The sequence below is a fragment of the Macaca fascicularis genome, chromosome 4, assembly GCF_037993035.2.
Source record: "Macaca fascicularis isolate 582-1 chromosome 4, T2T-MFA8v1.1".
Classification (NCBI taxonomy): domain Eukaryota; kingdom Metazoa; phylum Chordata; class Mammalia; order Primates; family Cercopithecidae; genus Macaca; species Macaca fascicularis.
In genome coordinates, this window is record NC_088378.1 from 114,113,910 (window position 1) to 114,137,853 (window position 23,944).

At 38.4% G+C, this 23,944-nt stretch overlaps 1 protein-coding gene across 2 annotated transcripts in view; it reads right to left on the reverse strand.

Moving 5' to 3' along the window:
- The window catches only part of PRIM2 (DNA primase subunit 2), a 316,216-nt gene that overhangs the window by 8,838 nt on the left and 283,434 nt on the right, over positions 1 to 23,944 (reverse strand). For both annotated transcript variants that reach the window (XR_012433693.1, XM_005552641.4), the window contains one exon: positions 6,043 to 6,111. Coding sequence is in view for 1 of the 2 variants with exons in the window: in XM_005552641.4 (XP_005552698.3) it covers positions 6,043 to 6,111 (69 nt within the window). In the remaining variant the exon portion in view is untranslated. The remainder of the gene's footprint in view (positions 1 to 6,042; positions 6,112 to 23,944) is intronic.

Genomic DNA, 23,944 nt, shown 5'->3' on the forward strand with positions numbered 1-23,944 from the left:
ACAATTATGTGTCTTCAGGTTGCTCTTCTCAAGGAGTATCTTTGTGGTGTTCTCTTATTTCCTGAATTTGAATGTTGGCCGGTCTTGCTAAGTTGGAGAAGTTCTCCTGGATAATATCCTGAAGTGTGTTTTCCAACTTCGTTCCATTCTCCCCATCACTTTCAGGTACACCAATCAAACGTAGTCCCATATTTCTTGGAGGCTTTGTTTGTTCCTTTTCATTCTTTTTTCTCTATTCTTGTCTTCACGCTTTATTTCATTACGTTGATCTTCAATTTCTGATATCCTTTCTGCTTGATCAATTTGGCTATTGATACTTTTTTATGCTTCATGAAGTTCTCGTGCTGTGTTTTTCAGTTCCATCTGGTCATTTATATTCTTCTCTAAACTGGCTACTCTAGTTAGCAGTTCCTCTAACTTTTTTCAAGCTTCTTAGCTTCCTTGCATTGAGTTAGAACATGCTCCTTTAGCTCGGAGGAGGTTGTTATTATCCACCTTCTGAAGCCTACTCTGGCATTTGTCAAACTAATTCCCCATCCAGTTTTGTTCCCTTGCTGGCAAGGAGTTGTGATTCTTTGGAGGAGAAGAGGCATTCTGGTTTTTGGAATTTTCAGCCTTTTTGAGCTGGTTTCTCCCCATCTTTACGGATTTATCTACCTTTGGTCTTTGATGCTGGTGACCTTTGCGTGGGATTTCTGAGTGGACGTCCTTTTTGTTGATGTTGATGCTATTCCTTTCTGTTTAATTTTCCTTCTAACAGTCAGACCCCTCTGCCGCAGGTCTGCTGGAGTTTGCTGGAGGTCCAGTCTAGACTCTGTTTGCCTGGGTATCACCAGCAGAGGCTACATAACAGCAAAGATTGCTGCCTGTTCCTTCCTCTGGAAGCTTCGTCCCAGAGGGGCACCCGCCAGATGCCAGCTGTATCTCTCCTGTATGAGGTGTCTGTTGGCCCCTGCTGAGAGGTGTCTCCCAGTCAGGAGACATGGGGGTCAGGGACCCACTTGAGGCAGTCCCTTAGCAGGGCTCAAACACTAAGCTGGGAGATCCGCTGCTCTCTTTAGAGCCAGCAGGCAGGAACGTTTAAGTCTGCTGAAGCTGCACCCATAGCCGCCCCTTCCCCCATGTGCTCCATCCCAGGGAGATGGGGATTTTATCTATAAGCCCCTCATGGGGCTGCTGCCTTTTTTTCAAAGGTAATTAATATTTTTTATTAACCACTAAAACAGTGCCAAGGGCCTTGAAGTGAGGATTTGTGCCAAGGCTCTGTGATGCTGTTTCTCCTTTTTCTTGATCTGCAATTGTCCTTAACTCATTTTGTGATGTTCATTGTGATCTACTAAGTTGCTTGACAGTAAAATGAAATTATGAAGTTTCCTTTTTATAGAATTCTATATTTTCTTCTAGGATGCGTTCTTTGTGTTCTGAGTGTTTCTTTCATTTTCATTTTTAAAGGAAGTGTATACGGCTGTCATTCAGTTTCCTTTGGTCTTGTTTAGGAAAATAAACTTAGAGATTTTTTTTGTATGTGGGGGGAAGGGGAAGAGCATAAAGTAAACAAAATGGAAATCTTACTTTAAAATTAAATTAGGAAAAGGAATAGAGAAATAGAGGTATCCACATCTAAATCTTCCATTTCACTTATTTCTTCTCAAGTCAGCAGCTATTTCCTTTACTCCATTTGGAAATATTAAGCGAGCATTTTCACGACTTTGTGAGTTTTTTGCTTCTTTCCTTGCCCGTTTTCTTTTTTGGTTACTGTTGGTGATGTTTTTCTTTTCTTTTCTTTTCTTTTTTTTTTGAGACGGAGTCTCGCTCTTTCGCCCGGGCTGGAGTGCAGTGGCCGGATCTCAGCTCACTGCAAGCTCCGCCTCCCGGGTTTATGCCATTCTCCTGCCTCAGCCTCCCGAGTAGCTGGGACTACAGGCGCCGCCACCTCACCCGGCTAGTTTTTTGTATTTTTTAATAGAGATGGGGTTTTCACCGTGTTAGCCAGGATGGTCTCGATCTCCTGACCTCGTGATCCGCCCGTCTCGGCCTCCCAAAGTGCTGGGATTACAGGCTTGAGCCACCGCGCCCGGCCATTGGTGTTTTTCTTTGTGGTTGATGATTTTTAAAATTATGTTTTGTGCATTATTTTATGTATTGAGACAGGAACATTCTGTGAAGCGTTTGCATTCTACCACACTAGCTTGGTCCTAGTGTTTCAGATCCAATGTCCTGTGAAGGATCTGAAACAAGTTCAGGAGTCTAGAGGAAAGTAGGTGGAGTGGAGGCCTTTAGAGGATACATTATAAATTTTAGATTTCATCTGAAGAGAAATAGGAAGCCATGGAAGGTTTTAAAAAGCAGGTTCCTGAAATGATCAGATTCCTCTATTTTAAAGGTCACTCCAGCAGCTGTGTGGAGGAGAAAGAATTGGAATGGGGCATGTGTAGATGCTGGGAAATGAGTTAGGAAGCTATTGCAGTGATCCAAGTGAGATGATGGTGGCTTCTAGCCCAGCATTCTAACTGATATCCATAATGATGACCCTGAGTGATTATAAAAGGGCTTAATTGTATCACATATATCCTGTTTAAGATTGCAGGAAAATGGGTGATAGGTTTTAATAAGATTTCTCTAGAGATTTATATGGTGGGGAAAAATTATCCTCAGCCACTTGGAAAATAAGTACCCACAGTTACTCAGTGTCCAAAGAGGTCTACCTCTGAAAACATTATTTTCTATTAAAATTCTGTGGTTAATCTACACATGACCTAGTGTTTTCATTTACACATGGAACATGCAGAAAGTAAAGAATATACTATTAGTATAAAATTATTTTAAACATTGACCCTAAAACTACAGAGGAAAACAGGTTTCAAGCAGGCCAGCTTTTAACATCTACTAAATGAATCTCTCTCAAACATTTGCTTGGCATCAGCACATTCTGCACACAATGACCTTCACACAAACATGGGTCTCGTATTTCTGCCGCTGCAAATGCTGATTTTGAAGGAATGAAAGCAATATTGTTTTACCTATGGGATATTTGGGTTTTAATCAAGAGGTTTTGCAATGACAGCTTAAAATGAGGCAGTTGGTATTACCAAAAAAGCCATATGGAACTATCATAATGCTGCTGCAAATGGTATCAATTAACTGGTTCATTTTCAAAACTTCCATTTAAGTGAGTTTGATCACAGAGGCCTCGGGAAAATAAACATAGGATTTTATTTGGGGGAGGGGTAGGATGGCAGAAACCTGACAATAAAAATAGATTCTGTTTTTAAATTAAATTAGAAAAAATAATAAATGAAGGAGGATATTCACATCTAAAACTCCACAGTGAGAGATCTAGTGAATATAAACAGCCTTTTTATTTTGTTGATTTATATGTGGTTTAAGTTAGACTATTTCTACACGTGAGGGGATTTAGATATATGTCTTTCCAAAATCTTCATTAATCTAAAGCAAGTTTTAAAGATTGGCAATAGCAGCAATGCTCGAGGGAATAATCAATAGGAGAGATAATACAAAAGCAGATTTTAAGAACTAAAAAACCACTCCTTACTTTTTGGTGATTATGCCACAAACTCAATGTTTATATCTAATTTTCGTATCTTATTTTTATAAAAAGTAAAGAGGTTGGATAATAGACCTCATTTGTGAAAGTTCTGAGGCCTCTTAATTAAAAGGGTCTATAAGTGATTAAAGAACAATATGAAATTAAAACCCAAGTGGAACAAGCAAATTAAGGAATGCAGTCTTCGAGAGAGTGAGTCATATAAACCTGGTGTTGCCAAACATGGCTTATCTGGCGAGATTCCTATGGTGATAAAACAAATGAGATTTTGTTGTTGCTTACTATTTTCTTGATGTTTACTCCTTGAAGTTTTGTTTTAAAAAAAGTTCTTAGAATAATACTTTCAAAAGTTAGGTATAGAAAAATGAGGACAGGACCCACAACAGATGGGGGTTCTAGCTCCAGATCTTCCATTAACCAATTACAGCATGTAAGGCAAGTTAGAGTCCCTACATGTTTACCATGCTATGAAGATAAACAGGAAGACGCCAATTACCTCTGCTGTCATTATTAGAAATTTAGTACCAAATACTATAGAACAGCACAGTGATGGTTAGGCTCACAAGCTTTAGATGAGTTAGACGGCTTGAATTTAAATCTAAGTTCCATCCCCTATAAGTAGTATGATCCAACACAGGTTGTTTAACTTCTCTAAAGAGGTTTTATTCATAGACAGGGATATATACACACAGTATCTTGCTGTAATGTCAATCAAAAGAGCTAATGTGTTAAAAAAATTTTAGTGCTGTGCTTGGTATACATTAAGGCAGGGGTTCCCAACCCAGTCTGTGGTCTGCAGGAGGAGAGTGGTGGGTGAGCAAGTGGAGCTTCATCTGTATTTACAGCCACTCTCCATCACTTGAATCACCACCTGAGCTTCACCTCCTGTCAGATCAGCAGTGGCCTTAGATTCTCATGAGGGTGCGAACCCTACTGTGAACCTCACAGGCAAAGGATCTAGGTTGTGTGCTTCTCGTGATTATCTAATGCGCCCTCCCACCAGCCCCTGTTTAACCATGGAAAAATTGTCTTCCATGAAACTGTCCCTGGTGCCAAAAAGGTTAAGGACCACTGCATTAAGGGTTCCATAGATATTGGCTGGTATTACTATTATTAATTATTATTGGCAATATTACAAAATATCTTTTTCCTATGAGATACTTTATCAAGTAAGAAATTCTGCAATTATATAACCATAATAGGAAAAACTACTTTGTAACAACCAAATAAAAAGCATAAAAATAATTGTAAAACTTTAGCATAGTAGCTGATGATGATCTCAATAAAAGCAACTTCTTTTTTGGGAGGGTCATGGATCTTTAATAAATACCATGGACTCCAGAAAAACACACATATGTTCTTAAGAGACAAAATGTTTCAAGAAGGACAAGGATCTCCAAAGTCCATTCTTGGATGTCTTTCCCAGGTTAGAAATCCAGGCTCAGGATCAGTGGATGCAAACTAGGGGCCAGAGAGCTGAATTGGACTTGGAGATGTGTTTTGTTGGCCTGCAGAGAGCCTCACAATTTGTCAATGTGAATGCCTCTAATAGGGCAAACATCTTCAGTGCACCATAATTCTACCATACTCTGTGGTACTAATCTCAGGCAGCTTCATTTTTTTGGGCTATTTGCCCAATCTCTGTAGGCCTCTGAGTTTGTGACATTGGCTTTACACACTTCAAAATCTATTCTGTGCCAGACTGGGTCATTCCACTCTTACTCCAATAATCAAGCGGGCTTTTTTTTACTAAGGAAGCTGGCAAGATAAAAACCAAACACATTTCCCTGACTCGTTTATAGTTAGGGGTCCACATGCAATCTAGGTTTTGCCATGCAGATAAATATGAGACGTGGGAAGAGGGTAAGATAACATCAGGTGGCAGCCACAAGTACAACGATCAGATTTTCTGCATGGAAGATGGCAAAAGCCTTTGGTTCTTCTAGGCAGCTGTGGCACAGGTTCCAGATCTAGTCTAGAGGTTGGCAAATCAAGGCCCGTGGGTCAAACTGGGTCTACTACCTAATTTTATAAATAAAATTCTATTGGATCAATAGTCATGCCTGTTCATTTGCATACTTTCTACGGCTGCTTTTGCACTACAACAGTAGAGTTGAGTAGCTGTGACGCAGACCATATGGACCATGATGCCTAAAATTTTTACACTCTGGATCTTTACAGAAAAACTTTATTGACCCTTGGTCTTATCCCTAGATATGGAGTGGTAGGTGACAGGTGCAGATATTCTTATGATGTAGCTTCTCCTAGTTACAAAATATTCCTGCTTCTGCAGCATCCAAGCTTAGTTGTCTGGTCGTTCAATAAATGCTGTAAGTTACCTAATACCATGCAATCCCCCTTTCTGCTGAAAATAGCTAGAGTGGTTTCCACTGATGCAACTAAACACCCTGAATGTGACACAGTAACAAAAGACAAATCATTAGGATATGAAGTAAAAAAAAAAAAAAAATACTTACATTGTGTATCATCTCAAAGTATTTTTGACAGGCTACCTGGTAATGTGTCCCCTTTGCTAAATCCAAAATCTAAAACGAATGAGGAAAAAGAGAAATAAAAATTAGAAATTAAGTTTTCTTCTAAACCACTGTAGCTTGCAGACAGTTGTTGGCCTTTTCATAATCTTCATTCCAGACAGGAAATGCAATAAATCATGAAGCATGTTGTACTTCCGCAGCCTGGACACTGTGATAATTCTGACATTATGCAGTAGTGGTTTAGGTCAGCATTAAACCACAGATGACAAGAGATAGTGAGTGATCTTTCTGACCTACCAACTGTGCATTTTAATAACTTTACCTCAACAAGATGAAAATGGATCCTGGTATGATGACTTTGACAGTTATTGCCAGGACATCATATTGCAACATCTCTCCCAAAACTGTAGATAGAGATCTAGTAATCTAATGGTTGGTGCATGAAGCAATCAAGTATACTATTTAGATATTTACTTTCCACATTAATGGTTTATACAGATACAGCATGAAATACTGCTGTGTGCCCATCAGGAAAATTTAATGTAAACCCTTTTGGAAAAGTATCTGTGAAGAGGGAATGCTTTTCCCTTCAGTCAGATTTGTCCTTTTTGAAATAAAGTTATGTCTCGCAAAGCTCAGCAGAATATGAGAGTGAATAGTCTATTCTGAACACCTATTAGGAACATCATCCTATCTTTTGTAAATACAATTTGCTTTCCAATTCTACTTCATGTAATCTCTTCAGAGCGGTGCAAACTCCCATCCTTATCAGCAGACTGCAATGCCAGTTGAAATTTGTAAAGTTTCATTGCCTCCCCCAAGCCCTCAAATAAATAAAACACATATTTGGCCTATTTATCAAACGCAGTAAAATGCTGGAATTAAGAGATAACCTCAAATGAAGGGAAACATAATTCTGGAGAAATGTTAATTTCTATTCCTTTCTTATTTTTTAAAAAGCTGACCTTCCTGTCACAAAAAGAAATGAACATGGGGTCTCGAATTCCTGCTATCCTCATTACTGAATATAGCTTAACATCATTTGACAGATACACAAAAAAATTACAGTTACAGAACAGGCATTATACAATACTGACAAGAATGTGCTTCAAAAATTGTCTTTCTCTGATTGTCTTATAGATTACATTTCTGAATTTCATGTCACCTTTTATTAAATCATATATGAAAGACCTGTGTAAATGCCAGCCAACCGCAGAGGCCAGGATTCTGCCAGTCTGGCCTGTCTACCTTTCTTGAATTATTAGAGCAAAAAGTGAAAAATCAATTTAAAATGAGACTTTCTTCATTTTTAAATTTATTCTGCAAGTTTTCCAAGTAACACTAACACTAAGTTCATATTGTCTGATGCTCTTACACACAGATTTTCAAACTGTGATGAGATAAACTTGCAAGTAATTACTGACAAACATCTATAATAATATATTAATATCTGAATTAGAATTTTGGTGAAGACTTCAAACATAAATTTAAGCTTTAGATGATCCCATAAATTACCTGAAGAGGAAATGGATTCACAGAAATAAAAAAGTTCAACCATATAAAAAGTAAATATGTAACATGATATACATATACACAGTCTAGTATTTATGTTTGGGAAACATGCTATGAAGAAATAAATCAATAAAAAATCATATTAATAAAAAATTTTTTAAAAACACAGTAATCCACACGTGTAAAAAACTTACTAAAGAAAACTGACATAAAAGCCATAGAATGTGAGAAAAACAGATGTGTTGCAAATTTTAGATTCAATTTTTAGGGTCCATAAATAAAATTAATCACACTACAATCTTCCCCTGACCTGACCCCACTCACAGAGAGGGCTCTTCCTTCACAAAAATGACTTAGTTTTATTTTTGTTTCATCTTATTAGGATGAATTTTTATTTGAAACCTGCTTGCAAATCTATAAACAAGCCATTCAGCTATGATCAGGACAGCTTAAAGAGCTTTAATCATGTCCCAGCATATTTGAGATAAATGAAGGTTTCTGTAAATAAGTAAAGGTGTGATGAGAAAAAAAGGCAATAGAGGTTTTTGAGGTAAACAGGTATTATTGGTAGATACTTTTATCTTCATTTCGGAAATGAGGAAATATATTAAAATCGGAGTATCTGTCTCCTGAGGGTGAGGGCCATTAACCGCAGAAAGAATTTTAAAAATCACATGCAAATGAATAATCTTTCTTTTAAAGGAAGATAACTTACATACTTTTAAAATTAAGATAGAAAACATAAAACATTACTCCAAAAAATCCAACTAATGAATATATAGTTTCAGTTCAGATTATGATCTATATTACAGAGATATAGGAAAAGAAAACGTGGACCAATGAATGAAGTTTGACTTTTTCTCTGAGTAAAATGGGGAGCTAATACAATATTCTATGTGCAGGACTAAAGTGAACTGACATTGACAGAGGGTTCATTTCTGCCTGCTGTGCTGGGAACAGATCGGAAAGGATAGAGGTAGAAACGCTCATTAAAGGAGTTCAGGGAATAGATGGTAGATCCATGGACCAGGGTGGTAATATCAGTGGCGATGGTAAGTGGTCAGATTTGAAGACAGGAGCATTTCCCACTTAATGGCTATAAAATATTTCTAAAATCAGATGTTCTGCATGAAAATACTCAAGAGGAACCTGTCCTCCAATGTCTTAAAATATGCGTGACATACCACTCAACCCTTTCCCCTGCCAACTAATTTCCAAAATAACTAGTTCTAAAACTCGGGAAAATGCCAATATGAAAAACAAACCTATCATATAAAATAAATGTAAAATACCCAAAATACCACTTAGTAGCCACTAAACAATATGATTAACAAACAGATCTTTTTTGTGTAGAAACAGGAGTATGATACCTCATGTCTCTTAGCGTTAGGATGTCTTAGATGCACCCTTTGCTGACTTCAAAATCTTCCCAAGTGATTCTGATGTTCTAGCATTTGTATATGGAGTACAACCTGAGAGACTTTTTCTGCACTTTGTTTTGTGAAATTTTTCCAATATGAACATCACCACTAAGCGCTGTATTAAGATATTCTGCAGGTAACTCTATTTTGATGTTGATACTAATACAACTTGCTGAGGGGGTTGGGTGACTCCAAGGCAGGAAATGCAAACCAAAAATCAGGTGAAGGAAAGAATTAAGGTATGACTAAGACACTAAATTTCAGCTTATGATATAGGATCAAAATTACAAACCTGGCAAACATCAAAATCCAAGAACAGATGCCTAAGGCAGACTGTGTGAAACAGAATTTAGGGTCAAATTTCCACAATATACTTATATACCATGGAGTACTATGCAGCCAAAAAGAAAACCGTGTCCTTTATGGCAACATAGATGCAGCTGAAGGCCATTATCGTAAGCAAATTAATGCAGAAAAAAAATCAAATACCACATGTTCTCACTTATAAGTAGGAGCTAAACATTGTTATACACAGACACAGAAAAGGTAACAATAAACATTGGGGATTCCAAAATTGGGGGGAGGGAGGCAAGGGTTGAAAAACTACCTATCAGGTACTACGTACATTACTTGGGCAATTGGATCATTAGAAGCCCAAGCCTCAGCATCATGCAATATACCCATATAATAAACCTGCACATGTGCACCCCTGAATCTAAAATAAAAAATTTTTTAAAACATATTAAGAAAAAACTAAAATACTCCACAAAGTAATGAAGATGTTGTTAGGCAAGAGTACTTTTTGCCTGTGTTTGTTTCTGCAGCATGGCTTCTGAAAGCCCAGACCTCCATCCTCACAAGCTGGTCTTGGCTCCTAAAAACATAGCTTCCCAAGATGGCAGGCCAGGACTGCCCCAGAGTGAGGATCAGAAATAGAATAGGTCAGGAAAACACATACTACAAAGAGGTGGAAACCCATCAAGAGGAAGAAATATAATGAAGAGACAAAACAAGAATAAGAAGAAAAATGTGGAAAGCCAGAGAAATGGGACAAGTCAATGGAGTCCATGGCTTGCTATTTATGTGGCTTGTAAGCATCAAAGTCTAACCCACAGCTCACAAAAGATGTTCACTGAGCACTGACACTAACTCTCCAGTTTTCATGTTCCATTCTGAAAGAACCAGAGCACCTTATGAGGTCCTCTTGCATACAGCATTAATACCAAAAACCAGTTTTCCAAAGGTCAGAGGAAATCAAATCAAGGGTCCATTCTGATGCTGGGGCCAGAGGTTTTCTAATTCTGTTTTACAAAAATATCAAACATTTTGAACAATCATATCAAAGACATTTAAAAACACAATTTTTATTTGAAGAAAAAACACCTATAAAGATCTAAGAATATTATACAAATGGCAGTATGACTTAGTTTTTAACGCCAGTATTTCCAGATGAAGTACAAAATGTCAAGTGTAACAATCCACTTACTGTTCTAATCTAGTTCATCAGTAATGAAAAGGCTAAGAAAAAGTGAGTAGTGGATGGGCACGGTGGCTTATGCCTGTAATCCCAGCACTTTGGGAGTCTGAGGCAGGCAGATCACAAGGCCAGGAGTTCAAGACCAGCCTGGCCAACATGGTGAAACCCCATCTCTACTAAAAATGCAAAAATTAGCTGGGCATAGTGGCGCGTATCTGTAATCCCAGCTACTCGGGAGGCTGAGGCAGGAGAATCGCTTGAACCTGGGATGTGGAGGTTACAGTGAGCCAAGACTGCAACACTGCACTCCAGCCTGGGTGACAGAGCAAGACTCCATATCAAAAAATAAATAAATAAATAAATAAATAACAAAAAAAGTGAGTAGTGACATCAAACTACAATATTTTGGTAATTCGTATTTTTAAACTCTATATATTTTTTAACTTTTTTTTTTTTTGAGACAGTCTCACTCTGTCACCCAGGCTGGAGGGCAGTGTTGCAATCTTGGCTCACTACAACCTCCACCTCCTGGGTTCAAGTGATTCTCCAGCCTCAGCTCTCAAGTAGCCAAGATTACAGATGTGCACCAAGACACCCAGCTAATTTTTGAATTTTTAGTAGAGACGGGGTTTTGCCATGTTAGCCAGACTGTTCTCAAAATCCTGGCCTCAAGCAACCCACCAGCCTTGGTCTCCAAAAGTGCTGGGATTAGAGGTGTGAGCCACCATGCCTAGCCTCTCTGTATTTTTAACTATTCTCTATCAGTTGAATAAAGTCCACCAGTAAGAATATTATACTTTTAAGAAATAGGCTGGGTGTGGTGGCTCACACCTGTAATTCCAGCACTTTGGGAGGCCAGGGCAGGTGGATTGCTTAAGTCCAGGAGTTCAAGACCAGCTTAGGCAACACGGAGAAACCCTGTCTCTAATAAAAATACAAAAAATTAGCCAGGCATGGTGGCACATGCCTGTAGTCCCAGCTACTTGGGGGGAGCTGAGGCAGGAGGTTTGCTTGAGTTGGGGAGGTCAAGGCTGCAGTGAGTCCTGACCATGCCACTGCACTTCAGCTTGGGTGTCAGAATGAGACCCTGTCTTAAAAAAAAGCAATGCAGTTTTCATTTTCACAAAAAAGTTCATATTTGTATTTGCTAAGTTTGCTAAAACCATTAATTATACTTCATCTACTATTTCATCCTCAAGATGAATTACTGATTTTTTTTTTTCTGTAAGAGAATTCTAATAAAGTGCCTCACCAAAGACATCCTTGCAGTTGAAGAGCAAAAAGCAAATAAGGTGATATTTTTCTGATTTAATCAGTAATAGATCATAGCCAGTTGATGGAACATAGATGAACATTGATGGAACACAGATGAACATGGTGGGGAATGCTATAGGTATGTATATTTATAACACATACATACACAAAAATAGAACTCTTTTTATACACACACTATAACTTTAAGCCACACTTCCTTCCCTCTTGCTAATACTCTCTAATATTTCCAGCCAGCTGCAAATTCCTCTCTCTCTTTTGCTTCATTGCCTGCCAATGAGGTTCAGATATTACCTGGCAGCAGAATGCAGCCACCTGCCCATCTTTGGCTTTGGTGAGCAGAGCACTGTACAGCTAGGTATGCTGCGCTCACCAATTAGATATGTGGCTAATCTAATTCAAGGTCATGTTTTGTCTTATTTAAAAGTGATAATAAGCTTGCTTCTTCCTAAAAAGCTCAACCTTTCAAAACTAGACCAGGTTGATATTATTCCACTCCATTTCTAACCTTCCCATATTTCAAAGGTGAAAGAAAAATGTGGTGGAGATGCCAAATCTTGCACATTTTTGAACATATGACTTTGCTTCCATTTCCCACACACTCAGCACAGCTTAGCCTGCTGCTGCCTTACACCTCTGCTGTGACCTTTACTTACTGGCAGATCAGGGCCAAGTTTCCCTCTCTTGAAGATGTACTTTCACTTGTTTAAAACATTTTAAGTCAAGAATTTTTCTGACTCTTTATTATCTATAAACAAAATTATCTGAGTCAATTCTACCTCCAAATGTCATTAAAATCTACCTTTTTCTCTCCATTTTTGAAGCCTTCATCATTCTCTTTTTTATTGGAAAGCTTCTTGATTTATACTTTCTTCACTCGAGATAGCTGCCACATTGCCACCAGAGTATCTTTTCTAAAAGCCAAAACTAATCCTGCCATGGTTGGGGCACAAACTTTTCATCATGATTCAAAGGCTCCTACCCTGTCCTACGTGGCCACTGGATCCTCATACTTGGTCCAGCTTCTCCTACAATGTGCTCTTTGGAACTTCAGCTCACAAAATCCTAGTGATGATCAGGGGTTTTCTTGTCTAATAACTTGTTTACCTGGCTTTAATCCACCATTACCTAAGTTTCTTTATGGCAGATAGGGTAACGTTTCTCAAACTAATTTGTCTCCAGAATCTATTTTTCATAGGTCTCTCAGGACTAGGGTTCCTCAAAACACACAAAACAACCTTATTTAAATTAATAGAGTCACTTCCACAAGTCTCATTCTTCTCTCTTATCCTGCTATAGTTTTCTTTCACTACACTTGTTTGTCTGTGATATGGTTTGGCTCTGACCCCACCAAAATCTCATCTTGAATTGCAGCTCCCATAATTCCCACGTGTCATGGGAGGGACCCGATGGGAGATAATTGAATCATGTGGGCGGTTTCCCCCATACTGTTCTCGTGGTAGTAAATAAGTCTCACGAGATCTGATGATGGTTTTATAGGGGAAACCCCTTTCACTTGGATCTCATTCTCTCTCTTGTCTGCAGCTACGTAAGACGTGCCTCTCACCTCCCACCATGATTGTGAGGCCTCCCACGCCACATGGAACTATGAGTCCATTAAACCTTTTTTTCTTTATAAAGTACCAAGTCTTGAGTATGTCTTTATCAGCAGCATGAAAACCGACTAATACAGTCTGTCTCCCCCACTGGAATATCAGCTCCATGAAGGTAGAAGTCTCACTAGTTTTAGTCATCATTATATTCCCAATGTCTTGAACAGTAAATGGAATACAATCATCACTCAATTATTATTTGTTGATGTTGAATGAATGCTGCTCCTTTTGCCTGATCTGCCTTACATCAGGCACAGGGGAAACTCCTACTCCACTTTCAAACCCAATTAAAATGTCACTTCCTATATGAAGCATTCTCTTCTGCTCCCTCTTCAACAGATCTTTCCCCTCTGGCACTTTGAATATATTTTTATAAAAGTATTTAGCATACTCTATAATAGTTATCTGTTAAAGCACTTATCATACTCTATTATAGTTAGGTACCAATAAAAGGATTGTTGGGAAGCAATTTAAACTGCTAACCAAAATACTGATTTTCTCAGTGCACATTCACACCAACATTTTGGATTAAAGGATTTAAGCTCTTAGGAAACATCAACAACTAAGTAAACTTAGAAAGCAAGGAGGGAAGGAAAGAGAAGGAAGAAGAGAGGAAAGATAATGAGGGGGGGAAGGGAGGACAAACAAGAAGACACATGCAAAGCCTGCTTAGAGATATGGAGAAACATATTGTCAGACCTCAGTTATGTGGTTCAGTTACTAATTATTACTGTGCTTTCAGGATTCTGTTTTTTTGGCCTAATATAAAAGCAAGCCATTTCAGAATCACTATGCCCTATGATCTTTATGAAAATAATGAAAGATATTTATACTGATTATATAATTACTTTAGAAGATTATGCTTATTAAAAGATGTATCATGTACTGATTTAATAATTACTTTAGATCATGTTTATTAAAAGATGCATCGTATCTCCTAGATACGCTATTGAAAACAGAAGCTAATGTTAAAATCTGTCACTTAAGAATTAAGAAGTAAAAATAATCATATAAATTCAGAGATAGAAACTTTATCTAATAAGAAATACACCGCAAATTGATGGCAAACACCACCAAGAAGTCTGAAATGACTTAAAGCTACCCAGGCTAAAAATCTAAACTACTTGCTTTATGAAATAAATTTACGTGAATAGGAACAGCTTCAGTCTCCAACTCCCAGCGCGAGCGACACAGAAGACCGGTGATTTCTGCATTTTCAACTGAGGTACTGGGTTCATCTCACTGGGGAGTGCCGGACGATCGGTGCCGGTCAGCTGCTGCAGCCCGACCAGCAAGAGCTGAAGCAGGGCGAAGCATTGCCTCACCTGGGAAGCGCAAGGGGGACGGGAATCCCTTTTCCTAGCCAGGGGAACTGAGACACACAACACCTGGAAAATCGGGTAACTCCCACCCCAATACAGCGCTTTAAGCAAACAGGCACACCAGGAGATCATATCCCACACCTGGCCGGGAGGGTCCCACACCCACGGAGCCTCCCTCATTGCTAGCACAGCAGTCTGTGATCTACCGGCAAGGCAGCAGCGAGGCTGGGGGAGGGGCGCCCGCCATTGCTGAGGCTTAAGTAGGTAAACAAAGCTGCTGGGAAGCTCGAATTGGGTGGAGCTCACAGCAGCTCAAGGAAACCTGCCTGTCTCTGTAGACTCCACCTCTGGGGACAGGGCAATAACAAACACAGCCGAAACCTCTGCAGACGCAAACGACTCTGTCTGACAGCTTTGAAGAGAGCAGTGGATCTCCCAACACGGAGGTTGAGATCTGAGAAGGGACAGACTGCCTGCTCAAGTGGGTCCCTGACCCCTGAGTAGCCTAACTGGGAGACATCCCCCACTAGGGGCAGTCTGACACCCCACACCTCACAGGGTGGAGTACACCCCTGAGAGGAAGCTTCCAAAGCAAGAATCAGACAGGTACACTCGCTGTTCAGAAATATTCTATCTTCTGCAGCCTCTGCTGCTGATACCCAGGCAAACAGGGTCTGGAGTGGACCTCAAGCAATCTCCAACAGACCTACAGCTGAGGGTCCTGACTGTTAGAAGGAAAACTATCAAACAGGAAGGACACCTACACCAAAACCCCATCAGTACATCACCATCATCAAGACCAGAGGCAGATAAAACCACAAAGATGGGGAAAAAGCAGGGCAGAAAAGCTGGAAATTCAAAAAATAAGAGCGCATCTCCCCCGGCAAAGGAGCGCAGCTCATCGCCAGCAACGGATCAAAGCTGGACGGAGAATGACTTTGACGAGATGAGAGAAGAAGGCTTCAGTCCATCAAATTTCTCAGAGCTAAAGGAGGAATTACGTACCCAGCGCAAAGAAACTAAAAATCTTGAAAAAAAAGTGGAAGAATTGATGGCTAGAGTAATTAATGCAGAGAAGGTCCTAAACGAAATGAAAGAGATGAAAACCATGACACGAGAAATACGTGACAAATGCACAAGCTTCAGTAACCGACTCGATCAACTGGAAGAAAGAGTATCTGCGACTGAGGATCAAATGAATGAAATGAAGCGAGAATAGAAACCAAAAGAAAAAAGAAGAAAAAGAAATGAACAAAGCCTGCAAGAAGTATGGGATTATGTAAAAAGACCAAATCTACGTCTGATTGGGGTGCCTGAAAGTGAGGGGGAAAATGGAACCAAGTTGGAAAACACTCTTCAGGATATCATCCAGGAGAACTTCCCCAACCTAGTAGGGCAGGCCAACATCAAATCCAGGAAATACAGAGATCGCCACAAAGATACTCCTCGAGAAGAGCAACTCCAAGACACATAATTGCCAGATTCACCAAAGTTGAAATGAAGGAAAAAATCTTAAGGGCAGCCAGAGAGAAAGGTCGGGTTACCCACAAAGGGAAGCCCATCAGACTAACAGCAGATATCTCGGCAGAAACTCTACAAGCCAGAAGAGAGTGGGGGCCAATATTCAACATTCTTAAAGAATTTTAAACCCAGAATTTCATATCCAGCCAAACTAAGTTTCATTAATGAAGGAGAAATAAAATCCTTTACAGATAAGCAAATGCTTAGAGATTTTGTCACCACTAGGCCTGCCTTACAAGAGACCCTGAAGGAAGCACTAAACATGGAAAGGAACAACCGGTACCAGCCATTGCAAAAACATGCCAAAATGTAAAGACCATCGAGGCTAGGAAGAAACTGCATCAACTGACGAGCAAAATAACCAGTTAATATCATAATGGCAGGATCAAGTTCACACATAACAATCTTAACCTTAAATGTAAATGGACTAAATGCTCCAATTAAAAGACACAGGCTGGCAAACTGGATAAAGAGTCAAGACCCATCAGTCTGCTGTATTCAGGAGACCCATCTCACATGCAGAGACATACATAGGCTCAAAATAAAGGGATGGAGGAAGATTTACCAAGCAAATGGAGAACAAAAAAAAGCGGGGGTTGCAATACTAGTCTCTGATAAAACAGACTTTAAACCATCAAAGATCAAAAGAGACAAAGAAGGCCATTACATAATGGTAAAGGGATCAATTCAACAGGAAGAGCTAACTATCCTAAATATATATGCACCCAATACAGGAGCACCCAGATTCATCAAGCAAGTCCTTAGAGACTTACAAAGAGACTTAGACTCCCATACAATAATAATGGGAGACTTCAACACTCCACTGTCAACATTAGACAGATCAACGAGACAGAAAGTTAACAAGGATATCTAGGAATTGAACTCATCTCTGCAGCAAGCAGACCTAATAGACATCTATAGAACTCTCCACCCCAAATCAACAGAATATACATTCTTCTCAGCACCACATCGTACTTACTCCAAAATCGACCACGTAATTGGAAGTAAAGCACTCCTCAGCAAATGTACAAGAACAGAAATTATAACAAACTGTCTCTCAGACCACAGTGCAATCAAACTAGAACTCAGGACTAAGAAACTCAATCAAAACCGCTCAACTACATGGAAACTGAACAACCTGCTCCTGAATGACTACTGGGTACATAACGAAATGAAGGCAGAAATAAAGATGTTCTTTGAAACCAATGAGAACAAAGATACAACATACCAGAATCTCTGGGACACATTTAAAGCAGTGTGTAGAGGGAAATTTATAGCACTAAATGTCCACAAGAGAAAGCAGGAAAGATCTAAAATTGACACTCTAACATTGCAATTAAAAGAACTAGAGAAGCAACAGCAAACACATTCGAAAGCTAGCAGAAGGCTAGAAATAACTAAGATCAGAGCAGAACTGAAGGAGATAGAGACACAAAAAACTCTCCAAAAAATCAATGAATCCAGGAGTTGTTTTTTTGAAAAGATCAACAAAATTGACAGACCACTAGCAAGACTAATAAAGAAGAAAAGAGAGAAGAATCAAATCGACGCAATTAAAAATGATAAAGGGGATATCACCACCGACCCCACAGAAATACAAACTACCATCAGAGAATACTATAAACACCTCTACGCAAATAAACTGGAAAATCTAGAAGAAATGGATAATTTCCTGGACACTTACACTCTTCCAAGAGTAAACCAGGAAGAAGTTGAATCCCTGAATAGACCAATAGCAGGCTCTGAAATTGAGGCAATAATTAATAGCCTACCAACCAAAAAAAGTCCAGGACCAGATGGATTCACAGCTGAATTCTACCAGAGGTACAAGGAGGAGTTGGTACCATTCCTTCTGAAACTATTCCAATCAATAGAAAAAGAGGGAATCCTCCCTAACTCATTTTATGAGGCCAACATCATCCCGATACCAAAGCCTGGCAGAGACACAACAAAAAAAGAGAATTTTAGACCAATATCCCTGATGAACATCGATGCAAAAATCCTCAATAAAATACTGGCAAACCGGATTCAGCAACACATCAAAAAGCTTATCCACCATGATCAAGTGGGCTTCATCCCTGGGATGCAAGGCTGGTTCAACATTCGCAAATCAATAAACATAATCCAGCATATGAACAGAACCAAAGACAAGAACCACATGATTATCTCAATAGATGCAGAAAAGGCTTTTGACAAAATTCAACAGCCCTTCATGCTAAAAACGCTCAATAAATTCGGTATTGATGGAACGTACCTCAAAATAATAAGAGCTATTTATGACAAACCCACAGCCAATATCATACTGAATGGGCAAAAACTGGAAAAATTCCCTTTGAAAACTGGCACAAGACAGGGATGCTCTCTCTCACCACTCCTATTCAACATAGTGTTGGAAGTTCTGGCTAGGGCAATTAGGCAAGAGAAAGAAATCAAGGGTATTCAGTTAGGAAAAGAAGAAGTCAAACTGTCCCTGTTTGCAGATGACATGATTGTATATTTAGAAAACCCCATTGTCTCAGCCCAAAATCTCCTTAAGCTGATAAGCAACTTCAGCAAAGTCTCAGGATACAAAATTAATGTGCAAAAATCACAAGCATTCTTATACACCAGTAACAGACAAACAGAGAGCCAAATCAGGAATGAACTTCCATTCACAATTGCTTCAAAGAGAATAAAATACCTAGGAATCCAACTTACAAGGGATGTAAAGGACCTCTTCAAGGAGAACTACAAACCACTGCTCAGTGAAATCAAAGAGGACACAAACAAATGGAAGAACATACCATGCTCACGGATAGGAAGAATCAATATCGTGAAAATGGCCATACTGCCCAAGGTAATTTATAGATTCAATGCCATCCCCATCAAGCTACCAATGAGTTTCTTCACAGAATTGGAGAAAACTGCTTTAAAGTTCATATGGAACCAAAAAAGAGCCCGCATCTCCAAGACAATCCTAAGTCAAAAGAACAAAGCTGGAGGCATCATGCTACCTGACTTCAAACTATACTACAAGGCTACAGTAACCAAAACAGCATGGTACTGGTACCAAAACAGAGATATAGACCAATGGAACAGAACAGAGTCCTCAGAAATAATACCACACATCTACAGCCATCTGATCTTTGACAAACCTGAGAGAAACAAGAAATGGGGAAAGGATTCCCTATTTAATAAATGGTGCTGGGAAAATTGGCTAGCCATAAGTAGAAAGCTGAAACTGGATCCTTTCCTTACTCCTTATACGAAAATTAATTCAAGATGGATTAGAGACTTAAATGTTAGACCTAATACCATAAAAATCCTAGAGGAAAACCTAGGTAGTACCATTCAGGACATAGGCATGGGCAAAGACTTCATGTCTAAAACACTAAAAGCAACGGCAGCAAAAGCCAAAATTGACAAATGGGATCTCATTACACTAAAGAGCTTCTGCACAGCAAAAGAAACTACCATCAGAGTGAACAGGCAACCTACAGAATGGGAGAAAATTTTTGCAATCTACTCATCTGACAAAGGGCTAATATCCAGAACCTACAAAGAACTCAAACAAATTTACAAGAAAAAAACAAACAACCCCATCAAAAAGTGGGCAAAGGATATGAACAGACATTTCTCAAAAGAAGACATTCATACAGCCAACAGACACATGAAAAAATGCTCATCATCACTGGCCATCAGAGAAATGCAAATCAAAACCACAATGAGATACCATCTCACACCAGTTAGAATGGCGATCATTCAAAAGTCAGGAAACAACAGGTGCTGGAGAGGATGTGGAGAAATAGGAACACTTTTACACTGTTGGTGGGATTGTAAACTAGTTCAACCATTATGGAAAACAGTATGGCGATTCCTCAAGGATCTAGAACTAGATGTACCATATGACCCAGCCATCCCATTACTGGGTATATACCCAAAGGATTATAAATTATGCTGCTATAAAGACACATGCACTCGTATGTTTATTGCAGCACTATTCACAATAGCAAAGACTTGGAATCAACCCAAATGTCCATCAGTGACAGATTGGATTAAGAAAATGTGGCACATATACACCATGGAATACTATGCAGCCATCAAAAAGGATGAGTTTGTGTCCTTTGTAGGGACATGGATGCAGCTGGAAACCATCATTCTTAGCAATCTATCACAAGAACAGAAAACCAAACACCGCATGTTCTCACTCATAGGTGGGAACTGAACAATGAGATCACTTGGACTCAGGAAGGGGAACATCACACACAGGGGCCTGTCATGGGGAGGGGGGAGGGGGGAGGGATTGCATTGGGAGTTATACCTGATGTAAATGACAAGTTGATGGGTGCAGCACAGCAACATGGCACAAGTATACATATGTAACAAACCTGCATGTTATGCACATGTACCCTACAACTTAAAGTATAATAATAATAAATAAATCAAAAAAAAAAAAAAGAAAAAGAAAAAAAAAAATAAAGAAATAAATTTACGTAACTTTCTGGGTACCTTAAGCTTGCTTCTTCAAAAGAAGCCGGGATGCCTCTGGGACTATACTCTATAAAACTGATCAAGAAATAGAACTAAGTTAGAATAGTTTTATGACTATAGGTAGTGAGACTGGACTTTACAAAAATATCCTAAGTGACAGTATCATATGTGACTGAATAAAATTCTTCCATAGGTATCAGCAATTTTTCATGTAATGAATAAATAAATAATATAGAAAGATGTACAACTATATAAACAGAGTATTAAATTTTAAGAAGGGATGTTTTCCATTTGAGTGCAATTTTAACAACTACAAGTTGTAATAAATAGGCTTAGCTAGCAATGACATATGTTACTTGACTTTCAAAGTGATTTTTCTTTTAACCACCAGAACATTATTTAACCAGAACATTAAATAATCTCCAAGTGACCATTTATCTTCAGCCTATAAGAAAGGAAGGATATACACAGAAATCAAGTATTAAAGCCAAAAGTACAACCATGGCCTGGTGACACCAATTCTAATGCTCAACTTCCCATATTTTCCTTAATGCAATTCTGAGTTTTACCAAGAACATTACACATTTTCAACTACAACACTAAGAAAAGCAAAGCTAAGTGCAGCAATCAAACTACTGTTCTCATAAATCAGAAGAGATATTCCTGGAGATGAAACAGATACAAAAGCTGCCCTTAAAAGCAGTTACTTTTCATAAAGTAATAGACAGACTGAATACTATCATCCGTTGATAAGTCCCCCTTACCTAAGAAAACCATAGGAGTTTTTAGGTAGTTCAGATTTATATGAACATTAAGTAAAGAGTCATTGAAATTTATCTTTGTCATAAAATCTTCTTGCAAAGAGTTACTTTTAAGTCTTTTAAACTGTCCCTTTTGAAAGATTTCTTCATTAAAAGGCATTTGCCAGTTTTAGATTTAATATGGTCACTAACTTCTTGAGAATTTTTGACTGTGAAAAACAGGTTAACCAACCTCAAGAAGCAATAAGAGCATATATTTTTTTCATATTTCATGGTTTTAATATCACTCTTAAGTTTCTTAGGTGCACCAATTAGATTTGTTCTAAAAATCATTAATAGTTGAGTGAAAATTCTAAAACACATTTCCTTCCTCTATTAAAAAAACTAAAATAAGAAATAAAAAGACAGTTAAAAACATTAGTGCAGAAATACATTTGTAAATAATGTACCATTTCAATCAAAATCTTGAAAAATGAATAGCCTTATGTATACTTACTTATGGGCCAACATGTAAAAGTAAGTATTGGTTGTAATAGGTCTAACACAATTGTACAGCAGAAGCAAACATTAAAATACACTGTAGAAACAGAACTTAATCACTCGAATACGCAACATTCTCAAGTGCTCGATACTTAAAGCAGTGCCCTCGAACAGAAATATGACATATCTGTAATTTTAGATTTTCTATAGCCCAATTAAAACAGTAAAAATAAGCAATTACTTTCAGTAATATATTTTATTCAAAGCAATATATCTAAAAATTGTCATTTCAAAATGTAATCAATATAAAAATACTACTGATATATTTTGTAATGCTTTTTTTGATACTATTATAACTCTGTGAAACTTGGTGTATATTTTACTACAGCCAGTGGTATACTGGAGCTAACACAAACTGGCTATAATCCCAGCTACTTGGGAGGCTCAGGCAGGAGAATCACTTGAACCAAGGAGGCAGAGGTTGCAGTGAGCCGAGATTGTGCCACTGCACTCCAGCCTGGGTGACAGAGTGACACTCCATCTCAAAAAAGAAAGAAAGAAAAGAAAAGAAAAGAAAAAAACTGTCAACCAAGATTCATAAGGAAAAAGTAAGACATTCCCAGATAAACAAATGCTGAGGGAGTCTGTTGTTAGTAGACCTGCCCAACAAGAAATGCTAGAGGAAATCCTTTAGGCAAAAAGAAAAGATAACTACAAAGTAACTCAAAGCAATTCAAAAAGAACGACAGGAGCTAAGATAACTATATGTATGAAGATGTAATTTGTGACAACAATATAAGGGGGAGGGACAGAACTATACAGAAGTGGAGTTTTTGTATATAATAGATGCTAAGTTGATATTAAAAATTGTTATACATATAAAAGGCTACAGTCCCCAGGATAACCACTAAGAAAATAATGGGGGCAAAAAATACATTTAAAAAAATGATGGGAATAAAAATGGTACTATGGTACTATGGTCTGAATGTGTCCCCTTCAAAGTTCAGGTGCTGCAAATCTGCTAGTATTAAGAGGTGGAACCTTTAAGACATGATGAGGGCTCATTCCTTATTAATAGAACTAAGGCCCTTATAAAGAAAAAAAAAGCAGCAGCTTCAGGTGGCATTTGGCTAGCTTGTTCTCTTGTCCTTCTGCAATGTGAAGACTGAACAAGGATGCCTTCACCAGATCAGAAAAGGGCTCCTCAACCTTGGACTTCTCAGACTCTGTAACTGTGAGAAATAAATTTCTTTTATTTATAAATTAGCTGGTCTGTGGTATTCTGTTATAGCAGCACAAAACAGACTAAGTACACTACCAAAAAAAAAAAAAAATGTAATGCAAAAGAAGGTATTAATGGAGAAACTGAGGGACAAAAAAGACATGACATCATTGACAGCAATGAGCAAAATGCCTGGCATGGCAGCTCCTGCCTGTAATGCTGTTGCTTTAAAGTTTGTTTCGTCTGACATAAGAATGGCTACCCCTGCTTGCTTTCGGTGTCCCCATTTGCATGAAATGCCTTTTTCCACCCTTTAAGTTTATGTGAGTCTTTATGTGTTAGGTGAGTCCTTATGCATTCTGCAGTTCTGTACCTTTTAAGTGGAGCATTTAGGCCATTTACATTCAATGTTAGTATTGAAATGTGAGGTACCTTTGCATTCATCATGCTCTTGGTTGCCTGCATACTTTGGTTTTTTGTTTCTGTTTTTTAACTTGTATTTTTATTTTACAGGTCCTGTGAGATTTATGCTTTAAAGAGATCTATTTTGATGTGTTTCCTGGACTTATTTCAAGATTTAGAGCTCCTTTTAGCAGATCTTCTAGTGGTGGCTAAGTAATGGCAAATTCTCTCAGCATTTGTTTGTCTGAAAATGACTTTATCTTTCCTTCATATGTGGTGCTTAGTTTCACTGGATACAAAATTCTTGGCTGATGAGTGTTTTGCTTGAGGAGGCTGAAGACAGGGCCCTAATCCCTTCTAGCTTGTAGGGTTTATGTTGAGAAGTCTGCTGTTAATCTGTTAGGTTTTCTT